At 44.4% G+C, this 22,571-nt stretch overlaps 1 protein-coding gene across 7 annotated transcripts in view; it reads left to right on the top strand.

Moving 5' to 3' along the window:
* Window positions 1-22,571, top strand: part of CTNND2 (catenin delta 2) — a 982,006-nt gene that overhangs the window by 571,608 nt on the left and 387,827 nt on the right. For all 7 annotated transcript variants that reach the window (XM_070056591.1, XM_070056587.1, XM_070056589.1 and 4 more), the window contains one exon: window positions 18,603-18,797. In XM_070056591.1, the coding sequence (XP_069912692.1) occupies window positions 18,603-18,797 (195 nt within the window). The remainder of the gene's footprint in view (window positions 1-18,602; window positions 18,798-22,571) is intronic.

Here is a 22,571-nt window from a genome sequence, read left to right as displayed (position 1 = left end):
CGTGGGAAGTTGGGAGAGGAGCAGGTTAGCATGAGCCCAGGTCTGGGACCCCAGAGATGAACCAATTTCCAGGTCATTTCCTTTTCCAGGGGCCACGTGGTGGACAGCCCAGTGGTTTGCTGTGATGGAATTCTGAGAACCCTTGTTTTGTTCTTCAGGGCTGCAGATAATATAGGAGTATATAGAAACTGTTTTTAGGGACAATCCAGATCAGAAGGAAATGATTGGATGGGAAGAGAGAGACACAGAAACACAAACAGCCTTGAGTTTGTTGGCTGCCAGAACCATAGCTTCAAAGCTGGGTCCCCAGCACCCAGCCATGGGAGAAGCTGGGCTCGTGGTACCCCAGTTGAGTGGGTGTTTCCTTTTCTTCTGAACTCGTTGCCTCTGATCTTAAACTCAATAGGGTACTGAAGGCACATTCTTCCTGGGTCTCTTGTCAGTGACTACTCATTGTAGTTCGGACATACTAGGACATTTGCACAGATGTCTGTGCTAACCACTCATGTCAAGTGTTAGCATCAGTTCAATGAGTCTAGTCAACCAATATCTCTGCCTTGATATATATGATGCTATTAAATTGTTTTCCTTTTTATCAAAGCAACATGTATTATACTGCTTCAGTAGATCTTATGAGTAACCTTAAAAATTAATAATTTTAAATCTTTCTAAAGAGAGAGAAAATCAAGGTTACATCAGAATGTCCCCTACTACTAAAATTAACTAAGGGACATTTTGTGATATAAAAAAGGTATCCTATGTTTAGTTTACATTAAACTGGAGACTATAATTAATAATGTAATATATCATGTATATATGAATATATACAGTACATGTTGTATCTTCCTTATCTAAGGTGCTTGGGACCAGAAGTATTTCAGATTTGGGGGGACTTATGATATTTGCATATATTTGTATATATCCAAGTCTGTCTACTACCTTCATTTATATGTCATATACACACTTTATATGCAAAGCCTAATGTATGACGATAATTTTATATAATTATTTTAGTTGCACCTGATTTTTTGCTTTAACCTGCAACATGAGTTCAAGTGTAGAATTTTCTACTCACAGCATCTTGTCAGTTCTCAGAAAGTTTCAGATTTTGGAAAATTTTGTGTTTTCAATTTTCAAATTAGGGATGCTTGGCTTGTAAATGCAATATGTATTTTTGTGATTGGTCATATGTTTAGTCTGCATTACTATCTATATAAACAATTTCTACTTGTTATAAATCCTAAAATATGGCAAAAATTACTGTGCACACAGATCTAGAAATATACACATGTGTATAATCATACATGTGCATTACATATGTACTATATCTTTACAGGCACGCACACACACACACACACAGACACAAACATTGCATTCACTGTTAGTGAACTACATGAACTTTTCGAGTCCCCTTGGCCCCATGCAGTTACTATACTTGTGTCACTGACACTGACACCAAGAAGAAATCATCCTGACAGTTCCTGCAGTAAAAGGAAGGGGGAGCAGCTACCTCAGGAGGTGTGTGGGCTCCTGGAGGGCAGCTGGGAGCCCCATGTATTTGAGAACGCCCCCACCATGACTCACCCAGCAGGTAGCCAACAGAAAATTGTTGACTGATTAGTGTGAAGCCAGCTAGTGGGTGAAGCTGGGATAGCCCATAGATAACCAAATGCATGGAGCAAAGCATGAGTATACACTGTTTAGAAATTACCAAGGGCTCACAGGAGAGCTTGGCTCAAGGGCTATTGGAAATCTGTAAGATCAAATGCCTGCTCCCTCACCCCTGGCTCTCATAGTCCTTTGGAAAGTGGCTTTCTGTGTATCTGAGGTCCAAGCTGCAGTATTAACAGAGAGCTGGTAAGCCGTAGGCTCCCCTATAGGACCACCAGCCCTGTGTACACGTGTAGCCCTACAGGAGAAGATCATAAAACAGACAGTGCCCACGCTATGGTGTTTTCAGGCCCCGTGCAATGCGTTGTGGACACCACAGGAATCCTCAGACTCTTATTGATGTTAACCCAGGAGTGGTGCTGAGGAGACCCCTCAAGATTCTCTCCTTGCTGTGAAAATACCTCCAGAGAGACGTGGTGGCACTGGCCTTTCCTGTTTGGCTTCCTGGATGAGCCCTCTGCCCACGGGCTATTTGTCGTCCCAGGAAGTCTGCATCAACTCAAATGATACCTGCATTTCCTAAAGTCTCCAACTTCACCCTTAGCTCTGTGTATGGACTGGCAACATGGGAAAGGAGTCCAAACCCCGCTCAGGGGATAAACTTCAATTTCAATAATTGATGTTGAAAAGGGAAGTCACTAACCATTTCTCTTCAGAATGAAAAATGTACAAACATACAGAGAGATATTGATTCAGGTCTTGAGCTCAGCCGCTTAGAAACAGATAATGCTGTATATTCTTCTCCATGGCTGAGCCAGTGCCCTGCTCAGCTTGGGCTGCTTTCACACAGAGTTGTAAACTGCAAAGCTTCTCTCTGTTCCAGAGGCCGGAGTATCTGCTATCAAAGTGCTGGCTTCTTCAGTGTCCACTTTCTGGCATCTTCTTGCTGTGTTCTCCTATGATGCAAGGTGTGAGGGGCCTTTCTCTTTTGTAAAAAAGATTTGTTTATTCATTAGGCAGAGCGATATGAAAGAGACAAAGAGAGACAAAAAGAGACAGAGAGACAGAGATCGCAGTCTTCCATCTGCTGGTTCACTCCCCAAAATGGTAACAACAGGTGTGACTGGGGCTGGACCAGGCCAAAGCCAGGAGCCTGGAACCCGATCTGGGTCTCCCATGTGATTGCAGGGGCCCAAGCACTTGGACCATCTTCTGCTGCTTTCCCAAGCACATTACGGGGAGCTGGATTGGAAGTGGAGCAGCCAGGGCTTGAACCAGCTCTCATGTGGAATGCTGGCATTGCAGGTGATGGCCCAACCTGTGGGACCTCTTTTATAAGGGTACTGATCCTATCTCTGAGGGTTCAGCCCATGGTCTAATCCCCTAAAGGCCCCATCTCCTAATACTCTGACCTTGGGGTATGCAGGAGGGGACACCTTCAGACCACAGAACTTCTTGTTCACATGCCACAAACAGCCCCTTTCAACTTGATAGTCCTTTTGCAAATATGTAGCATTTTTTCTGCACCACAGGAGTCAATATAAAGGTACTTTCTGACTAGGGAAGAGCTGCTGTCATCACTTCCCCATTGGTGCTTTAGTGGTAATTGTCTTGGATAAAGACAACACTTTAAAAATGGGGCAGAGAATTTTAGCTATAGATTGGTCTCGTTAATTATGTATCAGGCAATGAATTTTTAATGAATATAACTGGTATTCAAATGATCATTATACATGTTTAACTCAGTAACAAACTCAACTTTAAAATACACACACACACACACAAATGCATTAAAACTGTAGAGAGGAAAAGAATCAAGGAAAATTTTAATATTCCTCAGAACTATTTATTACACAATATAATTTCTACTCAAATTATTCTTAAATATGCTAGATATTATGTTGAGTAAGACAATTAAAATTAATAAGATATTGATTTAGAGAAGTTATAAAATGTAAATATAGAGAATGACTAATCTATAAAGCAATATTATTTGCAATTTTCTCCTTATAAATTACTTTGAATGTTAATGGTATCTTTTCCTTCTGGAATTATCACAAAGATCACTCTGTGGGTGTTGGTGAAATAGATAAATCTAGAAAATGATACCAAGAAACTGTCCCTTAGATTTGCATTTTAGAGATGGGCATTGTGGACATAGCAGATTAAGTTACCACTTGGGACACTTGCATCCCATCTTGCAGTGCCAGTTCCAGACTCAATTGCTCTGCTTTCGGTCTGTCTTCCTGCTAATGCACTCTGGGAGGTAGCAGATGATGATCCAAGGGTTTGGGCTCCTGCTACCCACAGAGGAGACCACGATGATGGAGCTCCTGGCTCTTGGCTTCAGCCTGAGGCAGACCTGGCTGTGGTAGGCATCTGGGGAGTAAATCAACAGATGGAAGATCTCATTCTTACTGTTCCTTTCAAGAAGATGAAAAATCAGTGTTTTTTTTTTTTTTTAAAAAAGATGTATTTTAAAATTTGCATCTTAGAATCTGCATATCTAATTTTTGAAGACGAATTTCACAGTTTGTCCATGATATATCTGATATGAGGCGAGTTCAAAAAGTTCATGGAAACGAAATTAAAAGATAAATTTATTTTGCTGAAAAAGAAAAAAAAAACTTGAAGTCCAGGCAAGGTGTTTTCATAGTAAGAATTTTCCATTGATTTCCAATTTCTTATTCCAAAATAGACTTCTCATTTAATTTCATGTGTCCATGAACTTGGTGAATTTCCCTCACATAGACTGAGTCCAAAAGGCCTTGTTGAAGATGCTGAGATGCAGAGTATCTTAGTTCACATTCTTGGTGACAGTGCTGTACGCAAACTCCAGCTGGAGTCTGCCTTTGCCTGGTGAAAACCATTCTCCCTGCCCACACCTCAGACTTCCACCCGAGGCCTTGGATAGGCAGGAGTCACTCGAGCAAAACGGAACGCTAAGCTTTGGTTCTCAGCCGCCAGCCCCTGAGAAGCAAAAGGGAGACTGTGCAGTCCCGTGAACCCTCAGCCTCTCCATGGGGCCTGCTTTGCCTCTTAGGGCAACAAAAGAGGAAGGGTTGGGAGCATCTTGTTTCAGATTCTTTCCATAGACATACCCGTAATCAGTAATTAGCTCTCCAAGCCAGACTCCAGATGCACTGTTCAACTCCTGTGCTGCTGGGGCGCTGATAAACAGCTGTCAAGAAATAAAATGGCGCTCACTGAATGTCATCCCCCTGTCGATAAAGAAGAGTAGGTATGTGAATATGAGCCTGGCCATTGAAAACTCTGGTGAGTGACTAATTAATAAAGCGCCGGGTCCTGGATTGCTTGGCCTCCGTAGTTAATTAGGACAATAAGAAGCTAACGAGGAGCCAGACTCATGGTGAACTTCATCCTGGAGACTGTTGCCAAAAGCTCATCCCAGGAAAGCAGTCTGGGGTGAGGCAAATTTTAAATATGGGGCTCCTCTCAGGTAAAAAAAAAAATAAAAATAAACCTTCACAGATTAAACATCTTTACACGCAGATGTCAAAAGACGAATCACAAGACGGAAACCAAATGATGATGCCCGTCTTCCAGAGAAGCTACCAGGGCAGCCCCTGCTACAGTCTCTTGTTCTGCTACATGTCAGCTGTAAAGAGGGAGACCGGGGTGCAGACCTCCTGGGGCGCCCCCATCAGCTTCAGTCCAGACCGTCTCTCACGTGCATGGTGGTGGTCATGCCAAAGTTAGTCTTAGCAAGAATTGCGTGAGTCCACCGGACGTGTAGGACTGTTGAGCTCTCATCCCAGCATCATGTGCCGGGAGCATCGGGCAGCCCCAGCCACAGCAGTCACGCTTCCCACAGGTCCCTCCCCAGGTGTCACCCTGGATCCGGACACAGGCTTCTCCACAAACTTAGAGAACAAAAGGGAGCTGCAAGAGGCAGGAAACGCCCTTGGGTCTGTGACCGATACTTGGCCATGGCCTGTGGACTCTTGAGAAGTTCCCAGTGCTAGGCTAATTGCAGCCCAGAGGGTAGCACACAGGGGCAAACCCGAGTCCTCCTTTCCCTGCCCCCAAAGGCATCATTGCTCTTGCAAACTTCAGATACCAAACTCCCCTCTCAGGAGAGAGAGCACTTTCTCCCACATGCAGCAATGCATGCTGGGAAGTTCTGACATTCCTGCCTGAAGGGGCCTGCTGAGGACCACACCACGACCTGTGCCAGCCTAGGTGCCCACCCCATAGGTAGATGTGTGGACAAGGAGCACGTGGCCACCTATGCACCATGGAATAATACTCAGCCATAGAAAAGCACACAGTGCTGTCGTTTGTAGGAACTCAGATGAGCCTGGAGGACTTTGGGTGAAATGAAACACGTCGGCATGGAAAGAAAATTACTGCATGTTCTCACTTGTGTGGAAGCTTAGGAAGTTGATCTCAGAGAAACAGAGAGGAGAACAGGGACTACCAGAGGCTAGACTGGGGAGGAGGGAGTGGAGGAAGGAGCCTCGGTTGATGGGTATGAGGGTGCCATTGGGTGGGAGGAGTAACTTTTAATGATCCACAGTGAGGTCACTGATTGAGAACAGTTAATTGTGTTCTCAAAATAGCTGATAGGATTCTGAATGTTTCCAACACAAATAAGTGTCTGAAGTTATGGATATGCTAATCCATCCGGTCACTACACGTCATATACATGCATTGAAATGCCACACTCTACCCCTTAAGGAGGTCCAATTATATGAGTCAATTGTGAATAAACATACTCACATTAAATTCTGTTTTAAAAAAACAAAGGTCCTACATTTCACCCCCAAAGCCTCCAGATCTGGATCACTTCTTCAAGTCTGTATTAGAAGTGTTCCATCCCCTGAGGTGCTGATGTGGACTGGGCTCCCAGCACCAGTGCTTTTTACAAAGTCCCCAGCTGATGCCGCGCTGATTTCCCAGGAAGCAGCAGCACCGGGCTTCCAGTGCACATGTGGGTGCTGGGGCAGTATAGGAGACCCACATAGCAGCTTCCCCGGAATCAGCCAGGAAGCAATGTAATTGCTGCAAATGTAGCCTGGCCCATACGCATCCAGAGTCCATCACAGGATGAAAAGGTGCACTGTAGAAGTGACTCCGGCCCCTGCTAGCTTGCTCAGTGAGCTGTTCGTGCCTCCCCTTTTGTGGGGCCTGGCCACGTAGAGTGGAGGCTGTCACTGCTCAGCTGGGGGATGCTCACACGTCCTTGTGAGCAGCACAGCCTGTGCACACTGACCCTGGGCTGGTGGTGCCCACAGAGGCTGCCCCTGCATGGCCAGCAGCCAGCTGCAGCCTGAGCCTTCGCTGAGGCCACCCCCATTCTCTTAATAAGGCCAGAGAATGTGTCACTGAGGTATGTTTCCAGGGCTCTGGTGCCAAAATTGATGTCCTGCAGTAACCAGGTGGGTAGGCACAGCTGGACTGGTAGCTCTGGGCTTCTCACATGAGCCAGCAGAACCTGCTTCTCCTGAGAGCTTGTTAGAAATGCAGAACCTCAGGGCCTTCTTCAACCTGTGTCACATTGTGAGTTTCCAGCAGAGCATTTGTATTCACATGGGGTTTTGAGAAACACCAGAATGCATGGCTAATACGTTTGGAGCTAGTCTCTTCATACCCTGAGATAAGAGTCCCCAAACTGATAACAGGGACAGGTGTCAAACCTGTTTACCTCGTGTGTTTCACTAATACCAATGCAATCGTAGAGAAATAGGTCCCCACAAGCTCTTCATTAAGCTGGGGCTGTGTGGCGTCATGCACAAGACAAGTGTGCCGTGCATTTCACTGCAGATGAGGAAGCAACGTGACCTTGGCCTGAAAGTAAACATGGAAATGGTCCATCCTGGGCGTGCGGAGATGTCAGATTCCAGGTCTCTCGTTATCCTCCTCTGCTGTCTCATCGCTTTCCTAAGGCCTGTCTGGCCCAAAAGGCGTTGAACAGAAGAGCCCTGTTTTCTTAACAGCTTGGGAAGAAATGCTTGTGGTTAGAAACAGAGTCTAGGAACAAGGGCCCTGCATCTGGTTTTCCAGGGCATAAGCCCCACTTACTGCAGAGTCCTGACCAGTGATTTTTGTCCTTTAATTTTACCAGGAAGCCCAACAGATTACAGTATTTATTTGGCAGAAGGAGAGATGAAGGTTTAGTACAATAAATTGTGTTGGAAACCTCATCAAGAAAATTACAGGAACAAATCCCTCTGGGTTTTATACACTGCCAGAGACTGCCTGGGTACTCAAGTTATTAGTGACAGCAGTGATGCTGTACTGAGTTAGTATAAAATATGAAAATCCAGGATTTATGGAATGAGACAGCATCTCTTTTCCCAAAAATAGATTTATCATGGTCATTTCATATCATCAGATGGCCTGTTACACTGAAATCATTAGGCTTCAAGGCATGTTTAGCACTGAGTACAGATGAATTAATAATGTCCCTTCCAAACACTAGTCTGAAATACAGCTCTGTGTCTATATGGGAAATGTGTCCTTATGCTTTTACAACAACATAAAATGTCAGATGAACTCAATAAATAGCAATCATGTGCACAGGAGATTTGGCTCATGAACTTGATTCAGAACACATAGGGAAATACTTCGGTGTCCTTGAAGTTTTGAATTGGCATAGGAGCAGGAAGTTGATTTTGGAATTTGAGGAATCCAAGGCAAAAATCAAGAATGAGAGAGGTGAGTCTTACTGCTATTCACCTCAAGCCGTGACCAGCTGCTTCCAGGAGTGTGCCTTAGCACGAGATGGAATTGGACCAGAGCTGGGACTTGCACTCTGATATGGGATGTCAACATTCCAGGATAAGTGTATGGATTTCAAAAAAAGAGTATGGGTGTGGCCACCTCCTTGTATATGTTGCCAAAACAACAGTATAAAGTGCAGCTTTCTAAATGTGCTTTCCTTTGAGATAGTTTTATTCTGATGAGATAACCCCCAGATCTCAGGGTTTGCATCTCTCATCAGTTAACCTAGTATACAGTTTTGAGATGGTAATAGTAACCAAAATCGTGTTAGTTATTTGTAGCTTCTGCAAGTGGGCACATGCTGCAATCATGCTTTTCCATGTTGTTTAACCATAAGAGCTATCAATCCTGGCTTTTTAACAAGTTCAGATCCCACAGAATAACTATTTCCACAGCCGTCAGTGGGGGGTGAATGCCTGTGCAGGCCATGCTGCCCGGCCATGCTGCTCAGTGGTGCTGGCCTGTCAGCAGAAAATATAGCCCTTCGGGGGCCGGCGTTGGTGTGCAGTGGGTTAAAGCCCTGGCCTGCAGCACTGGCATCCCATATGGGTACTGGTTCTAGTCCCAGCTGCTCTACTTCCAATCCAGCTCTCTGCAATGGCCTGGGAAAGCAGTGGAAGACGGCCCAAGTCCTTGGGCCCCTGCGTCCATGTAGAGACCCAGAAGAAGCTCCTGGCTTCTGACTTTGGATCAACTCAGCTCCAGCCATTGCAGCCATCTGGGGAGTGAACCAGCTGATAGAAGACCTCTCTTTCTCTCTCTACCTCTACCTCTATAACTCTGTCTTTGAAATAAGTAAAATAAAATAAATCCTTAAAAAAATAAAATACAGCTCTTTGAAGTCTGGAGGTGTAGGATGGAAAATAGTTGTGGAGGTTTGAAATGGAGAACTCTGCTTCTGTTTCAATTCTTCTCTATAAAAGATCACTTTTAGCCTTGAAAAATGGAATTCCAGCAATAAATAACAATGTATAAATTGTACAACTTTATTAAAAAATTGTTTTAGTTAAAAGGCAGAGAAAGAGAGAGACTGGCAGAGATCTCCCATCCACTAGTTCACCCCCAAATGCCCACAACAATCAGGTCAAACCACAGCAAAGCTTGGAGCCAGGTACACAATCCAGGTTTCTCTCAGGGATGGCAGGGACCCAGCTACCTGAGCCATGGCCTGCTGCCTCCTGGAATGTGCCTTAGCAGGAGATGGAATTGGAAGTGGAGCTGGGACTTGAACCCAGGCGCTCTGATGTGGGATATGAGCATCCCAGTGGCATCTTACTACACCAAAGGCCTACCCCTACACAACTGCTTAAAAACCTGAATTTCTGGATTGTATTGGACTTTTCCTTTATAGCCCCAGAAATTTAAAGCTTTCCCTTCTGAGATAGTTCTTTATCTCAAAACTCAAAGAACTGAGACTGGCAATGTGGCACATTGGGTAAAGCTGCCTGCAATGCTGTCATCCCATACGGGCACTGGTTCATATCCCAGCTGCCCCACTTCCAGTCCAGCTCCCTGCTAAAGGCCTGGGAAAAGCAGAAGATGGCCCAAGTGTTTGGGCTCCTGCACCCATGTGGGAGACTCGGATGAAACTCTGTTTCTGCCTGGCTCAGTCCTGGCTGCTGTTGCTATCTGGGGAGTGAACTACCAGACAGAAGATTCTCTCTCTCTCTCTCTCTCTCTCTGTCTCTCTGTCTCTCTGTCTCTCTGTCTCAGACACTGACTTTCAAATAAATAAATGTTCTTAAAAAACGAAAGATGCTATCTCTGCAAGCTGCCCATTAGTACATTCAGTCTACTAGCTCTGGCCTCATGACTATATTATTTTCACCCCTTTTCTCCTCTCATTTCTTTGCAAATAAATATTTGAAGCTGGGAGCCAAATTTGAAGATACCAGTTAAATGGTAATACATAGATCATCATCATAGGTCATCACATATAGAAATAAAAGGATACGGATGAAGCCCAATGAAAAACAAAATGGAACAGTTTTGTTTCATTTAGTAAGGTAATCAGCATGATACTAAAGCATGGAAATAAATGGTATTGCTTGAATATAGCAAGAAGTGACAAATTGAGGGTTTCAATAGGCCTGTCTCCTCTGTTTCTGCTTTATCCAGATCACGATGGCTAAAGTGATCCTGCATTAGAATCAAGAGGTCTGGGGTACTCATTAAATGTGCATTGCTAGGACTGGCTTTGTTCCAACCATTAAACCACCTACCAGGATGCCCATGTCCCATGTTGGAGGGTCTGAGTTCAAGTTCAGGCTAAGGCTCATGATTCCAACTTCTGCTATTGCATATCCTGAGAGGCAGAGTCATGGTTCAGGTGGTTCAGTTCCTGCCACCCACCTGGAAGGCTTGGATTGAGATCCTGGTTCCTACCTTCAGCCCCCGTAGGCCATGGTGAACATTTGAGGAGTGAACCAGCAGATGGGAGCTCTATTGTCTGCCTTTCTCCCTGTATTTCTGCCTCTCAAATTAAAAAGTACATGCATGGCTGTGGGGAGCAACTCGGACTAGACTAAGTTACTCGAATTAAGACTTATTCTATGCATCTGCTCTCCCACAATATGGCGCTGGGAGAGGAGTAAACAGCTTCTACGCAGCTGCCTCTCGCCAACTTGAGTGATGACCTGCAGGAGCTGATCCTGCTCCTGATTGGAGGAGAGCAGCGTACTCGGCGTGTGGGTAGCAGAGTTGGGATTGGTGGAAGAGGACTATAAAGGAGGAGAGAGACAACATGCACCAGGAACATCTAAGGGGAACACCTGAGCAGCCCCCAAGAGAGCCAGCCGGCGGTGTGCCACTCCCCCGAGGAAGTGGGGAAAGTGGCAGGGGGCACCGCCCTTCCACGGAGGTGGAAGGGACGGCTGCCAACCCGGGAAGAACCAGCAGCAAACCCGGGAAGGGCCGAGCAGACAAAAGAACAGCACAGGGTCCTGTGTCGTTCCTCCACGAAGAGGGGGAGCGACACATGGCTGAACCCTACTCTGAGTAAATCAGAATTTCCTGGATGTTGTACTTAGAAGTCAGCATCTTCAACAGATTCCCCTTGTCCCCCGTGACTATTTGGGGAATAAACTAAGAGTTAATAATTAATTATATTTTAAGGACTGAATATTAAAGTGCATCAACAAACAAACAAACCCAAGTAGCTGGAGCTGAATCTTGAGTTGTAAATTTCTTGGCAGGTGATTTTGTGTGGTCTCCCAACTGTGATTGGGAAAGTTGGAATTAAGAAGAAATCTATTCAGTTATTAGAGTAAATTATAGTATGAAGTTAAAGAGTTCATAAACTATTACTAATGCTTTTTTAAAAAAGAACACACAATTTGGATTAAATAGACCTTATTAAAACTTCTGAAATGACTGCTCTGTGTGGGGCTTTGCCATCACTGCTAGTTCCCTCTGTCAGAAACACTTTGCTCTTCCTCCACTGTGGCTCTTCGTTAAAATAGCAGATAGTTAAATAGACCTTTCTTGAGCACCGATATTTTGTCTCTTTCCCCCACCCTACTTCATTTTGTTTTAGTACGTTTATCTCCACATGTCTGAAGGTAATAACTTCTTTTCAAGGGTGGGGACTTTGTCTTGAGCGCCACAACATTCTCACTTCATAGCATTCTAACACCCTTAGCGCTTGTGAATCACAAACTCGCTTCAGCCTGTGAGCCATGCACTGATGTTTCAGACGTGAGTCTTTGGGCCCATTTTCAGAAGTCTGCTATAGATAGAAAATGCCAGTATTTGCACTCTCTAGATGCTAACCTTGTCATGCAAGAAGGAGACATAGAAGAGCAGAGTCACCTGCTAGCGCTGAAATGTCAGCGCTAGGTGATGGAGGAACTGTTCCGGAAATTAGTTATGAAATGCTCTGTGCACGTATGCATTGCACCTGACTGCTGTGTGTCTGCAGTCCTGAGGAACTGGATGTGTTGGTCTAGCCTGGGGAACCGGATGTGTTGGTCTAGCCTGTGGCATCCGCTTCCTCTTTTCTCCTTGGCCTCATCTATGTTTTCATTGCCCGTTGCTGCAGTACAGTTCTAGCTTTGAGCGTGGTCAAGGGCAAGTTCCCAGAATTCTTTACCAACGTGATTGACTAGAACACCTGGCCTTGACATCTGTAATGGGATCTCTAGGATTTCTTCTTGTTTTAGTAATGTAGTTCTAATTCCTGACAAAGAGGAGTGAACCAGCAGATGGGAGCTCTATTGTCTAGCTCTCCCCCTGTATTTCTACCTCTCTCAAATTAGAAAGTACATGCATAGCTGTACTCTGAACAAGTAAATCAGAATTTCCTGTACCCTGCTCTGAACAAGTAAATCAGAATTTCCTGAGTGTTGTACTTAGAAGTCAGCATCTTTAACAGATCCCCACCCTCACCCCCAATGACTATTTGGGGAATAAACTATGATTTAATAATTACTCATATTTTAAGGAATGAAAATTAAAATGCATCAAAAAACAAACAAGTGCTCACAAGGTGTGTTTTGAATCTAACATGATGCTTGTCACTCACTGTTGAATAGATCATAGTGGTAAAAGAAAATTCCTACCAAAGGAAAGTATGTTGCCATTGAATCAGCAAATATATGCACCAACTGATGAAATTTTGGAACATGTTCTCATAAGATGTTATATGAGAATTTATTTTTCAAAACCAAACAGGCCTTGTTAATACAGTTCTTTCTTGGGCAAGGGGTGGTAGAGCACGGATTCCAGCAGCAGCACTTTTGACCTCTGATTCCTTGCTTAGTTCTCTCTGTTGCATTTTGCAATAATTGTGCCCACCCATGAACAGCTAAGAGTTGATCACAATGGACAAGGAGCAGTGGGAACCCTTCTCCTTTTCAAAAGCCTGATCTCACTCAGTGCTGTGCCCGGTGCTGAGTATGCATCTCTTCTACGCCAGTGTTCTCACCATGAAACCCTAGGACTGTGTAGTTTCACCAAAAGCATGCTACTAGAAAAATATGTGGAATGCTATTCAATTATTTAATAATTTTATTGTTATATTTTTATGAATATCAGAAAATTTGGTATCTACAGCCAACTTTGAAGGTTCTTGATCCTTGCCTATATATGACTTTTGTTCATGAACTTGATTTATGGTACAATAAAAATTTCCTCACAATCAGCCAGTGTCCGTCATCAGATGAATAGATAAAGAATACATGGTATATATACACAACGGGATATTGTTCAGCTATGAAGAATGAAATTCTGCCATATGCAGCAAAATAGACATAACTGGAGGACACCATGGCTGGAATAAGCCAGACCCTTAAAACAAATACCACATGTTTTCCCTTATAAGTGGGAGATAAACTTTAAGAAACAAACAAACAGAAAGAAATGTCTGTGTGTTACCAGTATTGCTGCAAATGCAGTTTTATAAAACTTTGTTTTATACCTTTGTCAAAGCAGTGGGTAAGAATATTATACCACTGTAGTGTTAATGACCTGTGATTACTTTAAAACGTACTGTATATGGGTGAAATGGTCATCTTTCCATTCAATGACTGTTTGTAGCTGTTAACTATATTCCCACTAAACTAGCATCTTTTTCCTTTTTGCTTGTTAAACTTTTTATTTGATGGAGTATTAAGCCTTTTTACTGTAATGTAAATTTAAAATGTTATCTCAAAAACTAAAAAAAGAAAGGAAGAAGAGAGGAGAGTAGGAGGCAGAGGAAGGAGAGGAGGAGGAAGGGAATATTTTTATGTTCTTAGAATTGCATCTGCAAACTACACTGAATATGTTAAAAATTCATTAAAAATTAAAATTAAAAATTTTAAAAAATTCTAAATGCCAAGTAAATGCTTATAATAAGAGAATTTTGGGGTACTGGTGGATTTTATTATATTTTCAGCAAACTTGTTTTTGTTTTTAATTATTTTAATTTCTAACAGATTCAGTATAGTTTATAGATTTAATTCTAGGAACAAAATGGTGTCCCTTCCACCATCCCTCCTTTTTTCTTTCCCCCTCACCCTCCTTCCCTCTCCCTTTCCTTCTTTATTTCAGTTACTGAGATAACATATTTGTAATTTACACTACGCCAAGGGCTTGATACTCCACCAAATAAAAAGTTAACAAGTAAAAGTAAATGACCGTAGGTTAGTGGGAATGTAGACTGAGGCTATAAATAAACAATAATTAAATGGAAAGATGATCACTTCAGACATACAGTGAATTTTAAAGCAAACACATATCATTAAAAGGATAATAGTATAACATTCTTAACCATTCATTTGACAAAGGCAGAAAACAAAGATTGAAAAAACTTTATTTGCGGCCGGCACCGCAGCTCAATAGGCTAATCCTCCACCTGTGGCACCAGCACCCCAGGTTCTAGTCCCAGTCGGGGCGCCAGATTCTGTCCTGGTTGCCCCTCTTCCAGTCCAGCTTTCTGCTGTGGCCCAGGAGTGCAGTGGAGGATGGCCCAAGTGCTTGGGCCCTACACCCACATGGGAGACCAGAATAAGCACCTGGCTCCTGGCTTCGGATTAGCACGATGAGCCGGCCGCAGCGCGCAGGCTGCAGCGGCCATTGGAGGGTGAACCAATGGTAAAGGAAGACCTTTCTCTCTGTCTCTCTCACTGTCCACTCTGCCTGTAAAAAAATAAATAAATAAAAAATTTTTTTAAAATTAAAAAAAACTTTATTTGCAGCAGTACTGACACACATTGGATTTCTTTCTTTTTTGCCTAATTTTAGCTCCTACATATAACAGAGAACATGTGTATTTGTCTTTCTGTGTCTGGCTTATACCACTCAACATGATGACTTCCAGTTGCATTTATTTTGTTACAAATGGTAGAATTGCATTCTTTTTTCCTTATCCATTCATCTGATGCTGAACACCTTGGCTGATTTCATATTTTTGCCATTGCAAATAGTGCTGCTGTCTATAAACACGGTTGTGCAGGTGTCTCTTTGATACATTGTGTCCAAGTTTTTCCAGAATATACCCAGTAGTGGAATTGCTGGATCATATGGCAAGTCTATTTCTAGCGTTCTAAGAAATCTGCACACTGTTTTCCACAGTGGCTTCACTAACTTACATTTACAGTGCATAAGTGTTCCCCTTTATACACACTCTCACCAACGTTTGTCACTCGGTTTCGAATTTCAGCTGTGATGACAGGGGTGAGATGATTTCTCATTGTGGTTTTGATTCACATCCCCTGATGGCTGGTGATGCTGAGCATGCCTCCATGTGTTTGCTGGCTCTCTGTTCATCTTCTTTGAGAGCATCCTGATAAGCTCCTTCACCCATTTTCTAACTGGATTGGATGTTTGTTATTGTTGTTGAGATTTTTTTAAGTTACTGATATATTCTGGATATTCACTGTCTGTTGGGTAGGTAGCTCGTACATATTGTTTCCCATCCTGTTGAATGTAATAGAGGATTATTTTTGACATACCCTGAGATCACCAATTAAGAGTTTGCTGGTCCCCTCATTCACCACTGAACTTTTTTTTTAATCTTATAGTAGAGGAATAGTGGTAAAGTTACAACTCTAAATCTGCCAGTAATGTAGAGCTTTTAGCTAGCTATGCAACAGTTAGATAATAATTGCTTCCTTGGGTTTTTTTTTTTTTTTGGCACTTTTTTAATCCCTAGCAATGTAATCAAACCCTTTGGGAGTAAGAATTGACAGTGGCAACTCAAGGCATAAAGTACTTCAATATATTCCTGGAAAATATAAGGTTGAGATAATATTCAGTGTGATGTTGGCATTTGTTAAATCAGATGCAATGAACCTAATTATGCAAAACAGTTATTTCAAATCTATCATTCATCTCAGCACTGTCTAAATTGGAAATTATTTAATTACCAGCAAAGGGAAACATAGGAACTTGCCTGCCCTCTTCCTCAAAACATTCAGTGATTTAATAACATGGAATTCATAGACCCCTGCCCTGATCACGCAGAATGATGCTTTCATTCATTTAGATTTAAAGCAGCCTTGCACTCATATATCAGTAAAACATTTGTCCCTCGATGATTCCCAAACCTTTGAATGGCGTTTCCCTCGGTCTACTAGATGAGAAAGTTAAAATGCTTGGTTCAGCTGTTCCTGCAAAAGCAACACTATAAATGGACGTTTGAGGGCTTTGGCTTGAACAGGGCCCCAGATGGAGGCCCCAGACCTGCAGAATGAGCTGAAGTTGTCCAGAGACACTGCTACAGTCAAGGAATTTCAATAACCTCTTGCTTTAGCCTGGGATGGAGGTTGAAAGGCAGTGGGCGACTCCATCTCAGTGTGCTATGTGGGTCTATGATTGGCATGTTTAAGTGTGGAGTCCTTTCAGAATCAGCTGCAGTGTCTTGCGCTGCTTCTTTGTGCTTGTATTTACCATGGGTAGGTGCCTCCTTCCTCTGTCCCACATCCATCCCATGCCCAGAGGAGATTATTCCTCTCAATAGTAGCTCTCACTCACTGGTTTATTTCCTGTAAGTCTGCTCACCCTCAAAACCCTCACAGTGTCTATAAGGGGACTTCAAAAAGTTCATGGAAAAATGGAATTAAAAGAGAACTTTATTTTGCCGAGAAAAGTAATTGAAATCCTTACATGGGTTTTTCATAATACCACTTTTCTGTCAACATCTTGAAATCCTCTCCCATACATGGATTTAATTTTTTTCTGCACCAAAAGTAAACATTTTTAAAGAATTGTTTATATATTTATTTGAGAGGCAGAGCAGCAGAGAAAGAGGGAGAGACAGAACACACACGCACACGCACACGCACACACAGAAGGGAGGGGGAAGAGAGAAGGAGGGAGAGAGATTTTCCATCTGTTGGGTCACTCCCCAAGTGGCTACAACAGCCAGATGTGGCCCAAGCCAAAGTCGGGAGCCAGAAACTCCATCAAGGTCTTCCATCTGCTTGGCAGCAGCCGAAACACTTCAATTATCTTCTGCCTTCCTTGGCTCATTAGCAGGAAGCTGGATCAGAAGCAGAGCACCTGGGATTTGAACCAGCACTCCGATGTGAGATGCCAGCAAGACAAGCAGCAACTTAACCCCCGTGCCACGATACTGATCCCTAAAAATAAATCCATTTAAATCCATTCTTCATGGACTTTCTGAAGTCCCCTTGTTTCTGCTGACACACAGCACTGCTCCAGAGACACACCTGTTCTCATCCTATGCAGTGAAGTGACTCAGTAAGAGTCTGTGAACACTACAATAGCAAGTGACAGCATTCTCCATTTGTAAACTAAACCAGGTAGTGACAGCTACACCTGCCTTTCTCAGAGGGAGGTTGACTACATGCAAATGTCCCAATTGAGAGGGCCAGAGAAAAGGAACTTAGAACTTGCAAACGTTTTTCTTCGATGTCCCCTCTCAGGGATGTAGGCTGTTTAAGGCCAAATGCTTTGGTCCATCTTTTGTGCGGAGAGAAACCTGCTGATGGAGAACACTTTCATTCACTTTCCAGACACAGCATCAAGATGCCTTTACCACTGCAGCTCACTCCTTTGCTCATCATTTACAATAATTTATGTTGTCCGATCTGTGGTGCAAAGACCTTGGGATAATGAGAGGATTTTAGAATTCAGTGACTGCCTGGGTCCTTTAGTGAAGAATCCAGTTACATTCATCAGACTGTGAGAAAAGTGTTGTGCCACTGGTCTTGTCTGCTGTACATTTTTTTTTAATTGTATTTATTTATTTATATATTTGATAGAAGGAGAGAGAGGCGGGCAGAGCTCCCATTCCCATGTTGACGCCCCAGCCCCAAATACCCACAATATCTGGGTCTAGCCAGACTGATGCTGGGAAGTAGGAACTCAACCCAGGCTTCCCACATGGGTGGCAGTGACCCAAGCATTTAGGGCATCACCACTGCCTCCCAGGGTGCACATCGGTAGGAAGCTCCTAATGGAACTGGAGCTGCGGCTTAAACCAGGCAGTCCAGTGTGGAATGAGGGCGTCCCTAGCAGTGTCCCAACTGTTGGGCTAGGTCCCTCAGTGTGAATTTGTGTCAGAAACATTACCATGTCAAGGTGTGATCCGGCTTGGATGGGCAGTGCCGAGTGAGGCAGTAAGCTGAGAAGCTTGACCTGTAACTGCTGTTCCATGTTTTTCATTTGGGTTTCTGTAGATTTGCACACTTGCACCCCCTCCACACACCCCCGCCTTAAACATTTGAATTTGGCTTCCAGAAAGCAAGTCCTTTTGATGTTGGCCAGGCCTTAATATCCCCCTTGTCCATCTGTTTCAGCTGGGTCTCGAGCCTCATACAGCAGCCAGCATGGACACCTGGGGCCCGAGCTGCGAGCCCTGCAGTCCCCAGAGCACCACATAGACCCCATCTATGAAGACCGCGTCTATCAGAAGCCCCCTATGAGGAGTCTCAGCCAGAGCCAAGGGGACCCTCTGCCGCCAGCACACACCGGCACCTACCGCACGAGCACAGGTGTGTATTCAGGACCCCACTCAGTGGCCTGTCCCAGGGCGGGGTAGGGCGCATTGTCCCCATGGGGACTTAAATAGCACTATAAGAGCAAAAGGTCTATGTCTGCATCTCTGTGTGTGTGTGTGTGTGTGTCTGTGTCCCCACTCTCCTCACCACCACTGTGGCCACTTCCAACATCGGTGTCAGTGATGACGACAGTAGAAACAATGTGACACCAGTTTAGCTCCTTGTGTATATAATGAAGGAAACAAGTACAGTGGATGTTGTAGTTTTATTTTGTCAAGCAGAAAAACAGGGTACTAAGTAAGTTTTAGGCATCTTTATTAACTCATTTACTGAATATAAATAGGCCAAGAAAGCAGTCATTACACAATAGGACACAGAATGCTTGTGCCTGATGCTGGTGAGTAGTGTTAGTATCATGATCTACCTGTTTGGCAATGTTGGCTGAAAATGTAGCACATTTTGGATGGCAAATTAGAATATTTGACACGCTAACAGGTTGAGTCATATGAAATTATTGTTTGAAATTGGAAACTGGCAATTGCATGTAGTTCAATCATTTGTGTAGTTGTCCTGGATTAAGTATATTTTGAATTGGATACAAGCACCCATGAAGCAAGATAAACATTTTCCAGAAAACGAGGCCACCTGCAAATTAATCGGTCAAACATCAGGATTACATTGTTAGAGAACACTTATAAGGATCTTGATTCCAAAACTCATAGGATTAAAACCACGCTGAGAATTGCAACTCTAATAAAGCCTCACATTGCTAAGTGAGCAGAGAAGCCTGCGTTGTCCCCAGCAGGGGCTCCAGGGTGGGGAAACCGGCGCTCTGTTCATTCGTGGTGCACATAACTCCAAGGCCTTGGACTCCAGTAACCTCTAGTGACCGCTGAGTACAGTGGAGCCATTTTGTTAAGCTGCATTATCATACTAAATTACATGTTTTGAAATCAAGGCGAGCTAAGCTGCTTTTATAGTTGATCATTGAACTTCATATTTCAGTATTTCACGGCATCCTGGGAAGGAAGGCACAAACACTCTTTATTTGTTGACACCATAAATGCCATCCACAGTTGATAGCGCCTATTTGGCTTAGATGATAAAGGATCCCATTTATTCTTCTGTCAGGAGTTCCCGCACCTCCAGCCTGCTGGAGCCACTCCTGTTGGGAGCCGTGCTACCTGAATTTTTAGTTTTTGCATATCATTAAGTAAGTTAATTTTATTTCCATGCACCCCTTGTAAAAGAGGAGATAGCAATCTTCATGATGCTTAATATCTAATTTGAATAAACACCGACAACAAAAGGGATTTGTTGATTATCTCTTCCATATTCATATGCTCTTGGAATTGCCTCTTGGTAATAAACTTCTGGGGGTTTAATGAAAAATTAGCTTCAAAAAGAAAAAGAAGCTTAATTCAGCTATGTGACACTGACGAAAGGGGAAGATGTTTGCTCTTTCAGAAGACACAACGGTCTTTTCCCAGAGCCAGGGGTCAGTGAACAGCAGCTCGGGGCCATGCCCAGTGGCCGCTGCCCATTCTCACAGCACTCCTGAGCCAGAGGTGATGACTTCCTGATTAAGTGGTTGGCAGTGGGATCAAAAGATGAACACTGTTTTGTGATAGGTGAAGCTGATGTGAAATGCACGGGTCATCACTGGAGCACAGCCACGCCCATGCACGGATGCCCCCTGGGGGCCGCCCAGGCACCACAGCAGTGAGCACTGTGCCCTTGTGTGCACATGGGGCTGGTGAAACCAGGAGCGATTCCTATCCACCCCTTACGAGAAAGCTCACCAACCCTTGCCCTGAGCCATCAAGGGAAACGCGGGCTCGGTGAACACACGTGTGCTTTTCTCCCTCCTGTGAGGAGAGGCTGACGTGTTGGCCTCATGCATCCAGGGAACCTGTCTGCCCAGGGCTTTCCCTAGAAGCTGCACAGCAGGGAGATCTGCTAGGCGGAGGCATCAGATGCCCAAGACTCCATCCCAGCCTGCACCTTTGCACTTGGGGCAGTCTGGGGGAAATATGCCGACTTGCACAGTACCGTGACGATTTCCAGAGGTGCATGGACAGTCTCAGGAAGACAACGGTGGAGGAGCGCCTAAGCATAAGGCCACAGTCTCTGCCTGCACCTTCCCAGGCTGTCCTCCGGTCTGCTCTTCATTCATTGTATTCACAGCCTCCTGCTTTCCTGATGCCAGAAACCATCAGAACTTGCACGTTTGAGGAAATGCCTCTAGTGTGTGTATATATCCCTTACTTATATATTCTAAACATAGATGGTGTTCAGTTATATCTAGTATAACATATACATGAAGGTGGGAATTACAAAAAATAAAGGTGAGACTAAAAATAGATATAAAAGAGCCATAAAGAAACAGTCCAAGGTTGCTTCCCCCCAGGGGCAGGGGGCCATCTGGCACACCCGTTGTGTTACATACGGCCACCCTGGAGGCCACTGGTGCAGATCCTTCAGAGAGTTCCAGGACTGCAGCGAATGCCTCAGTCCCTGGGAGAAAAGGAAGGTTCCTAGGGGGCCAGTTAGACATGAGACACCCAGGCACCTGCTCTTAGCTCCATGGCTGGCTAAGGTGACCTGAGCAGGGAGTGTTACCTCTGCCACTAAGAACAGAATGTAGCTATGGCCCTTCCAGTTAAGTTCCAGGTGCTACTTCAGGGCATTGAATGCCAGCTGATTGCCTTTAAGGAGTCAGTACTGGGGAGTGAAGGCAAGTGTCAGATGCCTCAGACAATTAGGGAGTGAATGATGGTGCCATGGAAGCCCCGTGTGAGGAGCAGAAGGTTGTTCAAACACGATGGGGGCTTACAGCACTGCTCTAGGTGCTTTGAGTGTATTTACTAAACCTTGGGACTCCCATAGGAGATGCTGTTGTGATGCTCATGTTACAGTTTTGAAAACTGAGGCCGAGAGCTGCAGAATGGTTTGCCCAGGGTCGTAGAGGTTGCATGGAGCCAGCCTTTAAAGCTGTACACCCAGGCGGTGGTGCCTGGCCAGGCTGGGCTTGGCGGACCCTGCACTTGTAAAAGTCATCATTTAAAAACAAAGTAAATATACATCCGTTTCTGTCTATGCTTTGTGGTAATGTTGCAGGCACACTGTGTGCTCGAGGCACTGGGATCCAAGGGAGCCTGTGTGCTACTCCTTGCCTTGGAGCATGTTCAGCTTAGCTTCAGAAAGGGACAAGGCTGAGTGAATGTTCCAGATGAAGTAGAGACCAGACCATTAGTAACAATACTGAATGGCACCTGGTGTCTTTGCTTTGCTGGACAATGGTGGATAGTACACTGTACTATCCACAAAATGAGGGGTCGAGCTGATGCCACAAAATGAGGGGTCGAGCTGATCCCACTCTCCTGCTCCTGCCCCGTCTCTCTTGATCAGGAGGAAGTGGGTCAGGTGTTTCCATCATGTCTGCCCTTGGTCTTGCAGGGCTGCCACCATACTCTCTACCGGCTCAGGCTCTCAAGTATTGCTCTGGGCTCTGGTGGCGATGCTCGCTGCCCTGCCCCAACACCTCCTGAGACTAACCAATGATAGTCTACTCTAGAGCTGTGAGGCAAGCTGGAGACCGCACAGAGCAGCCTGGACCCTGCCTGTGAGATGCAGAAATGTTCCTAGACTTCCCCACCAACTGGGAATTCTCAGCTTTTCCCTTAGGCTCGGCCCTACCACCGTCATGTCCCATCCCTGCCCTTGACCTTCCTTCTCTAGCCCTCTGTCTCCTACGTAAGCCACTCA

Source organism: Oryctolagus cuniculus, chromosome 14 (assembly GCF_964237555.1).
Source record: "Oryctolagus cuniculus chromosome 14, mOryCun1.1, whole genome shotgun sequence".
NCBI classification, from domain to species: Eukaryota; Metazoa; Chordata; class Mammalia; order Lagomorpha; family Leporidae; genus Oryctolagus; species Oryctolagus cuniculus.
Note: the sequence above shows the minus strand (reverse complement) of the source record. Positions and strands in the feature narration are given on the sequence as shown.